At 37.3% G+C, this 14,969-nt stretch overlaps 1 protein-coding gene across 2 annotated transcripts in view; it reads right to left on the bottom strand.

Annotated features, from left to right (window-relative positions):
• Window positions 1-14,969, bottom strand: part of sv2a (synaptic vesicle glycoprotein 2A) — a 44,268-nt gene that overhangs the window by 19,490 nt on the left and 9,809 nt on the right. For both annotated transcript variants that reach the window (XM_051865838.1, XM_051865839.1), the window contains exon 2: window positions 2,305-3,045. In XM_051865838.1, the coding sequence (XP_051721798.1) occupies window positions 2,305-2,902 (598 nt within the window). In that variant the 5' untranslated portion in view covers window positions 2,903-3,045. The remainder of the gene's footprint in view (window positions 1-2,304; window positions 3,046-14,969) is intronic.

Raw genomic sequence — 14,969 nt, 5'->3', positions numbered from 1 at the left:
CTGTCAGTCTGTCTATCCATCCATCCATTCATCCATGTCTGCCTGTCTGCCTATCTATCTATCTATCTATCTATCTATGTATGTCTGTCAGTCTGTCTATCCATCCATCCATCCATCCATTCATCCTTGTCTGCCCGTCTATCTATCTATCTATCTATCTATCTATCTATCTATCCATGTCTGTCCATCCTTCCATCCATCCATCCATCCATCCATCCATCCATCCAAATGATGATTATAAATCTATCAAACCATAAAATCTCCCTGACAGCTGATTTGCATTAACATTTAATTTACTTTCAGCGCCGTAATAAATAATAATAGTGTTTTATTCATATTATTTTCATATTACACAAACAAATTACACTGTCTCTTCTGTAGTAGGTCTCATTTATTGCATTTAAAGCCATCAGTAGGTTGACTGCTGGGTGCAGCGAGCAGAAAAAAACCCTCCGCGGGCCATTTCATCCCACACATCCACGCTGTTGGATTTGATTGGAGCATGTCATGTGACAGAGGCTGAAGCATTTTTGCTGCAGAGCTGCAGCTGCGCATGCATGGAAACTTTCGGCACTAGGACCCAGCAGAGCTGCAGACGGCACTCCTGCGTGAGTCAGGGCTGTTTTGTAACAGGGGAGAGACCAAGGGCCCTGCTCCCCAATGGCGCTCTGAACATACACACGCTCAAGCTGGGACCCAGGCAGAATATATCAATGAACAAGCACTGAGTGACATGACCATACTAGCTCACATTGTAACCCAATAGCATGACACCGTGAACTTTAAGATAAATAATGATGTCACAATAATCATATAAAGATCAGTTAACAAAGAGACAACATAAAAAACATAATGAATATGGTCTAACAGCAGCAACACTTATGTGCATTGATGAGTGCAGCAAAAAACTGTTTGTGGACATGATCTAATGATAATACCTTGGGCTTTTTTTTTTTTTTTTGGTGGGGGGGAGATGTAACACGGTATTCAAGGACTCTATCCATGCAAACGGACTACTAGAACATTAGTGTCATACACCACAGGAATGAAAGCACACTGTGCTGTTCAGCAGTCTATTGTCAGTTAATTATAGCTCAAACTGCGTCAATGCTGCTTTGGGTTCGACCAGGATGGTCGAGTGTCCTTGCTGGATGGACTGACAGATGGTGAATTGGGCACAAGATGACAGTGGAAACTAGCCTTAAGATAAATATTATTTATATGTCACAGAAAACCATTTTTCTGTAAGCAAAAGTGACCATTGGGCATGGTCTGATACATCCCTACTGAAAAAAACATCTTACATCTTATCTTTGCTGGTATTAGTTGGTCTCCCAGCCTGGTCAGCCTGTTTGGCTGGAGGTTTTTATCCAAAGTTTTTAATCCAAAATGACTTTGACAAAAGCAATTTATCAAGAGCCAACAATAATTGTAATATAGTAATCTTTTCCTCATTAAAGCTGTTAAGTTTTTTAAAGGGATAGTTAACCCGAAAATGAAAATTATCCCATGATTTACTCACCCTCAAGCCATCCCAGGTGTATATGACTAACTTCTATTAGACAATCGGAAATATGGCTCTTCCAAGTTTTATAATGGTAGTGAACAGGGGGAAAATTTCTCGTTTTATAAGTCTAAAATGAGAAATTTTAAAAAGAAATGTTGGAGGATTTCAATATAAGAGAAGAGGAGCTTGAGTTTGTTGCATAGCTGTATTTGTTTAAACCGCGAAAGCCGTCTACGGTACTCCTACATCCTACATCATACATCGTGTCAGGGGTTACTCATTTGGTGCAAGTCAACATGCGCAGTATGTGTACGATCACCTGGCGGAAGCTAGTTATTTTACTTTAACCCATCGCTTCGCTTCAGAGGGCTTTATTAACCCCTCTGGAGCCGTATGGATTATATTTATGATGGATGAATGCATTTTTTGGGCTTAACGCCCCCCGTTCACTACCATTATAAAGCTTGGAAGAGCCAGGATATTTTTAAATATATCTCCGATTGTGTTTGCCTGAAAGAAGATAGTCATATACACCTAGGATGGCTTGAGGGTGAGTAAATCATGGGATAATTTTCATTTTTGGGTGAACTATCCCTTCAGGTTTGTAGTATTTTAATTCACATCGTAACTGTTTGGTTTGGTTCAACTCTTTAAGCAAAGACTTTCTTAAAATCTCTACTGGAAATATGAATGAGAACAATACTTCCAGAACCAAGATCGCTGAAAAAGTGGAGGGGTACTGCTGCGCTCCATAGCAGAAACCACTAATAAAAGCTAATAAGCTGTTCTTGACTTACCCAGCATCCCTTTGTTGGGCTCAGACAAACACATGTCTTTCTCAGCACTGGGCAGGACGAAACCCACCACGAAGATCTCCACGCCGTCAGCCATGAGAGCCAGACCCAGCACAAAGTAGAGGGTCCACTGGAAGCGGCCGTGGCCACACTCCTGAAGGATGGTCTCGTACTGCTGCGCCAGCTCCTCCTGGTCCTTCCTCCTCTCGCCCTCTAACTGCGCCGGGTCCCGGAACTGAGATTGTCCCACTCCGCCCACCTGTCTGTCAGCCTTTTCCACGGAGTCGTTTCTGGGGATGCCCTGGTACTCGCCCTCATAGATCTCATCATCCTCATCGTGGCCTTCTGTAGAGTCGCTGTGAGCCCCTTCGTCGTCATTGGCTCTGCTATTGCTGCGGTAGTAGCTGCCATCCTGGGCCTGTACGGGGTAGTCGTCGTCATCGTCTTCCTCTTCGAAGCGAGTATAAGAGCGTTTGGTGTACTCATCAGCCACCTTGTCCACGTGGCGGCCCACCTTTTTACCTGCATGCCTTTTGACTTCTTTGGCAATGTCCTTAGCGCCTTTAATGAAGGCTGAACGGTCTCTGTAACCCTCATCCATGGTTGAAAGTTGTGCGTTGATGTAAAGAGTGCTGGAACCGGGTGTCAGGAGCTGCCTGTTAGCATGTAGTAGAGTGAAACTGGGCTAGAGAAGTTCAGGACCTTGGACAGCACCTACTGGAGCACAGAGCTCTAAACGACAGCCTGAAAATATAGAAGAACACATGCTGTTATTCAAGACGACACACTGAGGTATTCCAGCAATACTGGAATTTACAAATATATGCATCATATGTAGCATAAGGTGCATTGTTATCATTTATGGTGAAATGATGGTGAAATAGTCAACACTCTAAAAAAATGCTGGGTTAAAAACAACCCAAGTTGGGTTGAAAATAGACAAACTTAGCGGTTGGGTTAAATGTTTGTCCAACCTGCTGGGTAGTTTTATTTAACCCATCTATTGTTTAAAAATTACTGTATTGCTTGCTTAAAATGAACCCAAAATATGTTGGAAATTAACATTTATTAATATGTGTCAGGTTGTGTAGAAGGAAGACGAAGACGAACAGGTCAACTACAAAATACTCCAAGTTTAATCCGGCAGGCAGGCAGACAGGCAGGAACAACACAACATAATCGAACAGTGATCGGACAAAGAACTGAACACAAACAGGAACTGATATACACAAAGGGAGATTAACTAATGACGTGCAGCTGTGATGGTGGTTAGTGTCCATGGTGATTGATGAGTGGCGGGAACATGGAACAAGGAAGCACGTGTGACGACAGAACCAAAACAAACAGAACCTGAGGGTGACTGTGACAATATGTTTAATAAATTAATATTTATTAATAAGTTTAATAATAATAATTAAACAATAAACATTTATTAAATTGTTTATTAATAAATGTTCACCTTTTAATTATTGTTGCCTCTTAGTAATTATGTGTCTGATTTTTAATTCCCAAGTGTTCCAACCTATTTTGGGTTCATTTTAAGCAAGCAATACAGTAACAATAGTTGGATTAAATAAAACTACCCAGCAGGTTGGGCAAACATTTAACCCAACCGCTGGGTTAAAACAACCCATCACTGGGTTTGTCCATTTTCAATATAATGGATAATATGTATAATATGAAATTATTGGCAAATCATCATGATCATGTCCAGTTTAAAATAAAATAAAATAAAATAATAAAATAAAATTAAATATTTTTTCTTTATTTCAAAATCATTTATAAAATAATAAAATAAATGTATAAAATGTATTAAATATTTAAAAGTATTTTTACATAATGGTTGTAGTGGTTTCATTGTGCTGCATTTATGCTCATTTAAATATAAAGCAATCATTGCCATCAATTATATTACAGTTATTATTATTATTATAAAAAATTTTAGTGTAAAAATTGTGAAAATGCAAAATTTAATAAAAATGCAAAAACTCCAAAAAGGCTTTATTGTCTTGCTAAATGTAATTTCTGTAAATAAAATGTTGTGTTATTTGTTACATTGTTACATGATTTGCTCATTTAAATCTTACTCTTTGCTGAATCCTACAGGTAATCTGTATATTTTGATGATATACAAAGAAAGCAAACAATATACCAATATTGGCTGACTTATTTTTTTCATATTGACTTGCAAAAGACATTATTTGTACTCTTGAACTATATAGATGACTGCTCTGTACACAGTTTACCTGCTTAAAACAATGCATATACAATGTCAAATAAATTATATCCCTGCTAGAAGAAACACAGCTGACAGTTGCATAAACTTCCTCTATGTTAAGACTCTGTTTAAGCAACTATTAGTTAGACAAGAGGTAATCAGTCTTATTTTTCTAATTCAAATTAAACCGATCTACCTTTTTATATAGCTGACTTTAAAAAGCTAGGACATGTCTTAAAGAAAAAAAATAGATGACTAACTTTTAAGACTAGTCTAGTTTATGCAACCGGTCATACCAGCTTAACCCAAACTAGTTTAAAAAATGGTCAACCATGTAAAAACCAGGTTGCTACTCTAGCTGATCAACCATCTAAACTAGCTTGGATCAGATAATGACCTGCTTGGACCAACTAGAAATCATGTAAAACCAGCTACTACACTTAGCTTGGCTTCAGCAGGATTTTCCAGCTGAAACATTACCTGTATAATCTTGATTATCATTAATCACTCTTGTGATAACAGCAAAAAAACATATAATATTTAAATTCTTGCAAGCTTACAAATGACTACATGGATAACACTGACAGCATGTAAATAGGTGCAGCGACTCTCACAGTGACCTCGTTTCCTCCAGTTTACATTCTGGGAGAAAACACTTTAAGAAACCAATTGAGCCTTCCCTGAAAAAAGGCTGATTAAAATGTTCCCGAGGGAAATTCATGAAACCATCAGTCTGTGTTGCTTCGTACAATCTGTTGAAATTGGTCTGGATCCAGTTATTGCATTAATAATCTAATATATGTAATTGAGCCATATTAATAATATCTCAGAGGGTACTTAGGAGCTCTACAACACTGATCTGTACAGAAATCTTTCACTGCGCAAACCTGAAAAGAATCATATTTAAGGTTTGGAATCAAGAACTGGAACTGATGAAAACAACACCTCTTTCATCTCAAGTTGTCCTCACCACAGCAGTAGTATGATTTTTGGAACGAGCTGGTTCTTTTTAATCAAAATGAGTGAGTCAATAAGAATATGAGTTTTTTGACTCACTGAATCATTCAGAGTGGATCTTGACTCACTCACTAAACCACAAGTCATTACTTTTATCATGTACAACTCAGGAATATATATATATATATATATATATATATATTCCTAAGTGCTGTCAAATCAATTAATCGCGATTAATCACATCCGATTAATCGATTTGACAACACTAATATATCCTGTATATAAAATAGGCAAATAGTACCAAATTTGTCATGCTCATGTCCATATAAAATAAAATAATCATTCTGAACATTCCATTTTACTGGAATAACACTATTATTATTTAATTAATAAATAATATAATTACTTAATTTCGCGCACACACATACACACATATATATACACACTCACAAACACACACACACGTCTGGTTCACTATTCTTGTAGGGACTCTCCATAGACGTAATGGTTTTTATACTGTTTTTATACTGTATAAACTGTATATTCTATCCCTTAACGCTACCCCTAAACCTACTGAAAACTTTCAGCATTTTTACTTTTTCAAAAAACCATCATTTAGTATGTTTATTAATCCATTTCCCCCATTGGGACTGCTGGCTGGTCCCCACAATGTAAAATAAATCTATATACACACCACACACACACACACACACACACATACACACATATATATTTAGCATTCTCATCTAATTTGCCTGTTCTTTTCTCTCTCTCTCTTGCTGTGTTTTCCTCTCTGAATAGAACTCATCATCCAGACGCCCATCTTTCAGCATCCACATCACCCTGTGTCTGTGAAGATAATGAGCCGGTCAGACATTCGGCTTTCTGAGTGACAGACAAAAAAAGGGCAATCTCGGATATCTGTCAGCAGCTGCTCTAAACACCTCGGCACAAGTCCTATTACGTTATCGCGGCACTGATAAGTGAATACACAGACACAGAACAGCCATGTGGATTGTAGAGCCATAAATGCCAATAAAACAAATTGACGTGCTTCCCTTGTTACTCAAAGTAAACACTGGGCAATAGAGGAGACGGTTGTAAAACTATAAATGTCTGTAAAGGTGAATCTGGAGCGCTATGAGCTCATCAGCACTTGCGATTGGTCCAAGGGAGAAATGGCCCAGTTGGCGGCAACAGGCAGGGATCTGCAATATGCTGTCCTCTGTAGTCGTTTCACTCTCTCTCATACAATCCTTGCATGTTCTCTGGATGTCTGCCAATATACAGTGGCCCGCACTGCTATTGGGGAAATCATTTCTAATACTGATTGCTTTCAGGGCTGGTTAGATAGTGTTTGATATAGAAAAAGCTATGCATAAGTGGGTTTTGATGAGTATTTAAACGATAAAGTGCAGAGACATGATGAAAATGCATCACCAACATTATGGCTAAGCTCAGGGAAGTGAGATTTCATTCAAAACAACACAAATAACAAAGTTGCTTTCACTGAACCAAGGCTTAAAAAAGGAAAAAAATCAATCGGTTCACTCCGAGCAGAAGCAGTATTTTAAAGGCACAATATGTAATTTTTTGCTGCTAGAGGTCGCTTATTCCAAACAAAGGCGTAGCTTGATGACGCCTTGATTTTGCGGAATCATGGGAGGTGTTGTCTTCACGTCTACAGCCGGTGGAAAAGAATCGGGATGGGACTCGGGCAGAAATCATGTTCATGGATGAGATTATTAACGTTACTGTAGTATGAAGCAGAGCAGGGCCGAGTGCTGTGCGAGCAGAAACGAGGCCGCTGGAGCGATTGCTAATGAGAGACGAGTGGGACACACGGCTCGAGAGCAGTGGAACTTTTATTATGTCGCCGCTTCTGCTTCCTCCGGTCAAGAGTATGTGGGGTAAAGCAGTGCTGTTTATTAAATTAGATACATTTGTGTGTTAAAAGTTATAATGCTACTCTGCGTTCGCTCGGCAGCTGCTATAAGACACTTGTTGCACACTGCAGTAAGCTAGATCGATATTAGGCATGGTAAAACATGGTACTCGCTGTAAATCAAGAAAACTAGATTTAAACAATAAGACTTACTGTGTTGAGCTATATACGTAACATGATTAGTTTTCTGTTGCTGAATGTATCCAAGTTGCTCACTTGTCTAATAAAACACATAATATATTAAAGCGTCTTTGGTGTTTCCAATGTTTCTACAAAATAAAACCGGAAACCGATGGTAACACAGGTATGTTGTCATTGATAGGTGACGCATGGACATGGTCTGTGTCCTGGTTAAAATTGCTTATTTCTCTGGATTTAAACATTCTTGGAAGCATTTGGGATAATGTAAGTACACAAGTCAACAAAATATATAACATTGTTCTAGTGGTTTTTGGATATTTTAATCCAAAAATCTTACATATTGTGCCTTTAAACAGAATGATAAGATAATGTTATAAAACTGATTAGAGGTAATTTCTAAGAAGCATTTCTGTTCAGAACGTTTAAACTTGATTTCGTTTTTTAAGGTTAAAATTTAGTTTGTTTCTGGTGTTTGTTTTTGTTCCTTGGACAGGTGTGCTGACAAATCTGGTCATCCCTCGAAATTGGGTCTCCATTAGGACCCCAAGCGATCCCATTGGCTCAAATTGCTTTTAGGTACTCTCTTTAGCGCCTGATTACAATTTATAAATGTTGTTTGAACTGCATTATAATGATCATTAATGTCTGTTTTAGTTAACTTATATGCACAAGCATAGCATAGAGATACCAAATTAGCCTGATAGCTTAGTTTAGACATTACGCATTTGCACTTATGTGTTCACAATCATCTTTAATGTAATTACGTGTTAAATTAAATGTTAAATGTTCAAAAATTTCAGTTATAAAAAGAACAATGTGATGTCGAATTATTCATTTCATATTATTATTATTATTATTATTACTTTTAATTAATTAACAGTTTATCAAGTGAAAGAAATTATGTTAAATTTATTCTGTAACACTTTATTTTAGGGTCTTTTAACTAGTTGCTTATTAGCATGCATATTACTAGAATATTGGCTGTTTATTAGTAATTATTAAGCACATATTAATGCCTTATTCTGCATGACCTTATTCTAAATTCTTAATCCTACCCAATACCTAAACTTAACAACTACCTTACTAACTGTTAATAAGCAGTAAATTAGGAGTTTATTAAGGGAAAAGACGTAGTTAATAGTTTATATGTGTTCCCTATACTAAAGTGTTACCATTTGTTCTATTATGCACTATATACATAAGTAATACATTAGTATAATCATTAACTGATAGTTAATTGAGAGACGATTTCAAGGGATGATCCCCATAAAAGTTTAAAGGGATAGTTCACCTAAAAAAGAAAATCCTGTCTTCATTTACTCACCCTCATGTCGTTCCAAACCTGTATGGCTTTTATGGAACACAAAAGATATTTTGAAAATGTTTCATAAAAACGTTGCCTTGGCAACTAACTGAAATAAGTTTAAGTTAAAGAACTAAATTTACTAAATAGAAATAAATGAACTAAAACTGAAATAAAAATAAATTAAACCTAATAGTGAAAAAAAAAAAACAATAATAAAATGACAAAGGCACATAACAAAATTGCTAAAAATGTAACTAAAATTAAAATAAAATAAAAAAAACCTAATTCAGAATATTAATAATAACTATAATAGCATAAATAATACTAAAATAACACTGTCATGTACTCACCTTCATATATAATTTAGTGGAACACAAAACATTACATACAATGAAACTTCCACACAATGAAAGTACACTGCAAATGTGATTACAAAACAAAGAAAGAAAAAAGAAACAAAAAGATCACTAAAGCAGTCAACACAACTTGTACGCTACATTTCGAGTTGTCTGAAACCATACAATAGCTTTAAGTGAGAAACAAACTGATATTTAAGTTGTAATTCGCTCTGCTATTCTGGCATAGCACCTTCAAAGAGATTTGAGAGTAATAATTGAAAATAAGACTTTAAATGTCAGTCCGATCCTCACACAAATCTATTATAAACATTCTTCAAAGGCAGGTGAGTCTATGACAACAGAAATTCCGGGTTAACTAAACCTTTTAAGAGCTCTCAGTGACATTCAATGTCAAACCATTAAACCTGTAAACAACCTGTGTAACTAGTCCTGCGCAGGCAGAGCACACAGACTCCATTGCAGTACGGTGCCATGGTAACTGTCTCACCCCACAGTTCCCAAATACATCTTATCTCTATTCAGGTCTGCAGACAGAACAGCAATAGTGGCGGCATGTGTGAGATGTCTCTGCTGGGAACAACAGTCCTTCTCTTGGTGGAACACTTGCATTTTAATTAGACTTGTACAGGAACATATGTCAGCGCTAAAGAACAGGGCCTAAAAGCTCTGTGAACCAAAGCCTAGCCCAGAGCTGTCATATCTACTCTCTGATACACTGCCCTAATAACTATATGAGATTATAGGCCATTTAGACGTGATTTAGTACTGCAGTAGATCAAAAATGGAGTAAAACACACAGTGCCCTTCTTAAATGTAATAAAAATTGGATTTCCTCTAGATCTGCTATGAATCAAGAGAGATGGCACACTTTATATATTATGTAAACTCATATATTCATGTGACACTGCAGACTGGAGTAATGATGCTGAAAATTCAGCTTTGACATCACAGGAGAAAATTAAATTTTAAAATATATTCAAATAGAACAAGGTTATTTAAATTCATAATACAATTTCACAATTTTACTGCATTTTTAATGAAAATAAAATGCAGCCTTGGTGAGCATACTGACCCCAAACCTTTGAACGGTAGTGTACACTATATACTATATAACCAAACAAATTCTAATGAGTCCCATCTGACAGTTTTTCTCATTGAAAATCTTGTTGCACTTGGAAATATGTCAGATAATCAAAGTAAAATGGGCTGTGAAACACGTTTCATGTTGTAGCTGTTAATTTGTCGTTTCTCAGAAGTTGCAACATATCAGTAAAAGAGCTTGCATTGTTATTCTTAACATCTCTTTAGGATCAAGCTGGTTGTGAATTAACTCTGATATAAGGGGTAGGCAACGGCCTTGCCTCTTGTTCACCAGTGATGAAAGACCCAATTATGTAATTCAGTTTTTGAAGCAGAGACGATGCCAGCGGGAGTGTAGATCATCATTTTCAACGAGAGACGACAGGAAAGCAGCGCATCAGCTAGAGTGTGAAGAGGCTCGTGGGACTACAGTGGAGAATCTCAGTGTTAGTGAATACAAACTGCCAATGAAAACACAAACCTCTGACAGCCCTGAGGGGCTCATTTCTGTTTTGGAGTACAACCCGAATTCCGGAAATGTTGGGACGTTTTTTTAAATTTGAATAAAATGAAAACTAAAAGACTTTCAAATCACATGAGCCATTATTTTATTCACAATAGAACATAGATAACATAACAAATGTTTAAACAGAGAAATTTTACACTTTTATCCACTAAATGAGCTCATTTCAAATTTGATGCTATAGGTCTCAAAAAAGTTGGCACGGGGGCAACAAATGGTTGAAAAAGCAAGATATTTTGAAAAGATTCAGCTGGGAGAACATCTAGCAACTAATTAAGTTAATTGATATCAGGTTTGTAACATGATTAGCTGTAAAAGGCAGAGTCTCTCAGAAGTAAAGATGAGCTGTGAAAGAGTGCGTAAAAAGATTGTGGAGTACTTTAAAAACAATGTTCCTCAACGTCAAATTGCAAAGGCTTTGCAAATCTCATCATCTACAGTGCATAACATCATCAAAAGATTCAGAGAAGCTGGAGAAATCTCTGTGCATAAGGGACAAGGCCGAAGAAATTTATTGGATGCCCGTGGTCTTCGGGCCCTCAGATGACACTGCATCACTCATCGGCATGATTGTGTCAATGACATTACTAAATGGGCCCAGGAATACTTCCAGAAACCACTGTCGGTAAACACAATCCGCCGTGCCATCTGCAGATGCCAACTAAAGCTCTATCATGCAAAAAGGAAGCCATATGTGAACATGGTCCAGAAGTGCCATCGTGTTCTGTGGGCCAAGGCTCATTTAAAATGGACTGTTTCAAAGTTGAAAAGTGTTCTATGGTCAGACGAGTCCAAATTTGACATTCTTGTTGGAAATCACGGACGCCGTGTCCTCCGTGCTAAAGAGGAGGGAGACCTTCCAGCGTGTTATCAGCGTTCAGTTCAAAAGCCAGCATCTCTGATGGTATGGGGGTGCATAAGTGCATTTTAGAGCAACATATGCTCCCCTCCAGACGACATCTATTTCAGGAAGGCCTTGTGTATTTCAGCAGGACAATACAAAACCGCATACTGCAGCTATTACAACAGCATGGCTTTGTCGTAGAAGAGTCCGGGTGCTGAATTGGCCTGCCTGCAGTCCTGATCTTTCACCTATAGAGAACATTTGGCGCATCATTAAACGAGAGACGACCACGAACTCTTCAGCAGCTGGAAACCTATATCAGGCAAGAATGGGACCAAATTTCAACACCAAAACTCCAGAAACTCATAACCTCGATGCCCAGACATCTTCACACTGTTTTGAAAAGAAGAGGAGATGCTACACCATGGTAAACATGCCCCCGTCCCAACTATTTTGAGCAGGCATCAAATTTGAAATGAGCTCATTTAGTGGATAAAAGTGTAAGATTTTTCAGTTTAAACATTTGTTATGTTATCTATGTTCTATTGTGAATAAAATATTGGCTAATGTGATTTAAAAGTCTTTTAGTTTTAATTTTATTCAAATTTAAAAAATGTCCCAACATTTCTGAAATTCGGGTTGTACAAATTTAATGTCCCCAGTAGTCATTATGAGGGAGCTTGTGTCAAAATGATTAATGACTTTGACCTCTTGACCTTTGTAAACAGGGTGATAGTCTGATAGTGGAAAAAAATGGCATTTACAATCTTTTGCAATAGATCAGAAAAGAGGTTTTCTGTATTATGTTTACATTATAGCTAAATGTATCTTGTGTGTGTGTGTGTGTGTGTGTGTGTGTGTTTGTGTGTGTGTGTGCGTGTGTGTGCGTGTGTGTGTGAGTGTGTGTAATCTACTTCATAAAACTTGCACAGAGAGAATGAGATGGGAGTGCCCATGAGCTGGAATGCGGATGCCAGAGTTCAAAAATGACCCTCAGGACTTCAAATATGCTGTCAAAGTTCAAAAATCATCCATCACCATTTCATTCCCAAAAATCATCCATCACCATTTCATTCCCAAAAAAGACACCCTAATGGGGACCATAGAGCAACCATTATTTTAATTGTCATATCCATAACCCCAAGGTCAGGGGTAATACAGTGGTCAACCATGGGGGGAGGTGAAATATCCTGAGGGTAAATATCGTATGTCAAAGGTCAAGAGGTCAAAGTCATTAATCATTTTGACACAAGCACCCTTATAATGACTACTGTCCCCATCATATATATCTTAAATTCTGCCATCATTTACTGACCCTCATGTCATTCCAAACCTGTATGAGTTTCTTTCTTCTGCTGAACACAAAAGAATATATTTTAAAGAATATTGGTAACCAAACAGTTGATGGAAACCATAGACTTCCATGGTATTTTTTCCATACTATGGAACAATGGGGCTCATCAACTGTTTGGTTACCCACATTCTTCAAAATATTTTCTTTTATGTTCAACAGAAGAAAGAAACTCATTAAGGTTTGGAACAACTTGAGGGTGAGTAAAAGATGACAGGGTGAACTATCCCTTTAAGCTGCTTGTATGGAGAAACACCATCAGGGATTATAAAGTCATCTTGTTTGGGTGTATATTCTGGTGATCTGATATCATGTTACACTAATTCCATCAAGTGGCTAATGCCAATGAAAATCCCTAAAGCAGATGTTTAGGATCAGAGCGCTGATGGTTTGCCGAGTCACATCAAATTGCTTTGACAGAATGTTGACATTCATTGAGATAAACAGGGTTTGTCAACCGCTTTACAAAAAAAAAAAAAGAAAACATAAATGTATAGTCTCATTAAGGATCATCTGCACCCATGACTATATTCCCAAAAAACATCAACCCACGGCATGTTCCTCTCAACAAAATAAACACACGGGTGCCCATTTAGCATTTAAAGAAAATGATTATGCTGTTTTCTAAAATACCTTATTCTGACCAAATTCTAAAGCAGCATCTCATGCATCCTTTCCAGAGAAGGCAATCCCATAATGCCCTATGAAGAGCTTAGTAAAAAAAATCCAATAGGGCAGACAAAGCGAGAGAAATGTTGATTATAAATAAAAATTTAAGTATGTGCTTTGTATTTTTATGCTTATTATGCTTATTCACACTACCAGCGACACGATCCCATTCATTTCAATAGAGAGCTGTCGATGAGGCAGCATAACAGTTTAATGATCTACAACAAAATAGCGCAAACTTTGGTGATTAAGTAAATATTTAAGTACTACAATAGTAATTTCTCGCTAGAAATAACATCAAACGTGGAAAACAATGGTCAAAAACGTACAATTACACACAAACTGACCACCAACTGCAACTTTCAGAAGCCATCTTTATTTTTTAGCTCAACTGTCACAGAATGGAAAGCACAGGATTGTGGGATATCAAAGGCAGCGAAGGATACATCTGTGCTGTCTTCAAAAATCGATCAGATGAAGGTATTTTAGGAGACAGGGGGCCTCGTTTATAAAGCGTGCATACGCACAGATTTGATCTTAGAGTGTGCGTACGCTTTAATCCACTCTGTCTTTTTCCGTGTTAGTTTACTGCAGGTTTTTGGAAATCTAAGCTATTCTTACAGCTCGCCATTCTAAATTAAAGGATTTGGATGATGACTGTTGATCTTTTATATGTAACTGACATTAATTAGGTGTCGTTTACAACGCAGAGAACTGAAACCATTCAGCAAGTTCAAGATCATTTGCGAAAGAGAGGCGTACGCTCGTTTTCTATGTGTACATTCATTCTATGAATCACACGTTCGCACATCTGAGAAATGATCGTAAGATCAAATTTAGGATGGTTTCTGCTCAACATTTTATAAAGGAGGTCCAGGAAGTGAAGCTAACGGTGATTCGCTTTGATGACTTCCTACTGTGGAATGTGTCCTCCGAAGGCAGCATTTTTAAGTTTTCGGATGCAGCCGAAGACTATAGAAAGACGGTTCACTCCTATTACAAAGTACAGCTTTAAAGTATTGTGCCACTAACAGCAACAGGCTAATGCCAAACTGTACTAAAATCAACTGTTGAGCTGAGACTGAAAAATACTTTTTCTAAAGAAGGACATTTGGCCACCATGAGCTGCTTTAAAGAAGATTATGCTTTTTTACATATTCAACTTAGTTTGTGATGTTGCTGTTTAAGCATGGAAAAGGTCTGCAAAGTCCCCTAAACCTAACTCCAAATGGAGTTATTCTCTATATCAGTGCGCAATGTTTCTGAACTCCCTGA

Source organism: Ctenopharyngodon idella, chromosome 16, assembly GCF_019924925.1.
Source record: "Ctenopharyngodon idella isolate HZGC_01 chromosome 16, HZGC01, whole genome shotgun sequence".
Taxonomy (NCBI): domain Eukaryota; kingdom Metazoa; phylum Chordata; class Actinopteri; order Cypriniformes; family Xenocyprididae; genus Ctenopharyngodon; species Ctenopharyngodon idella.
This window is presented reverse-complemented; position numbering and strand designations above follow the sequence as displayed.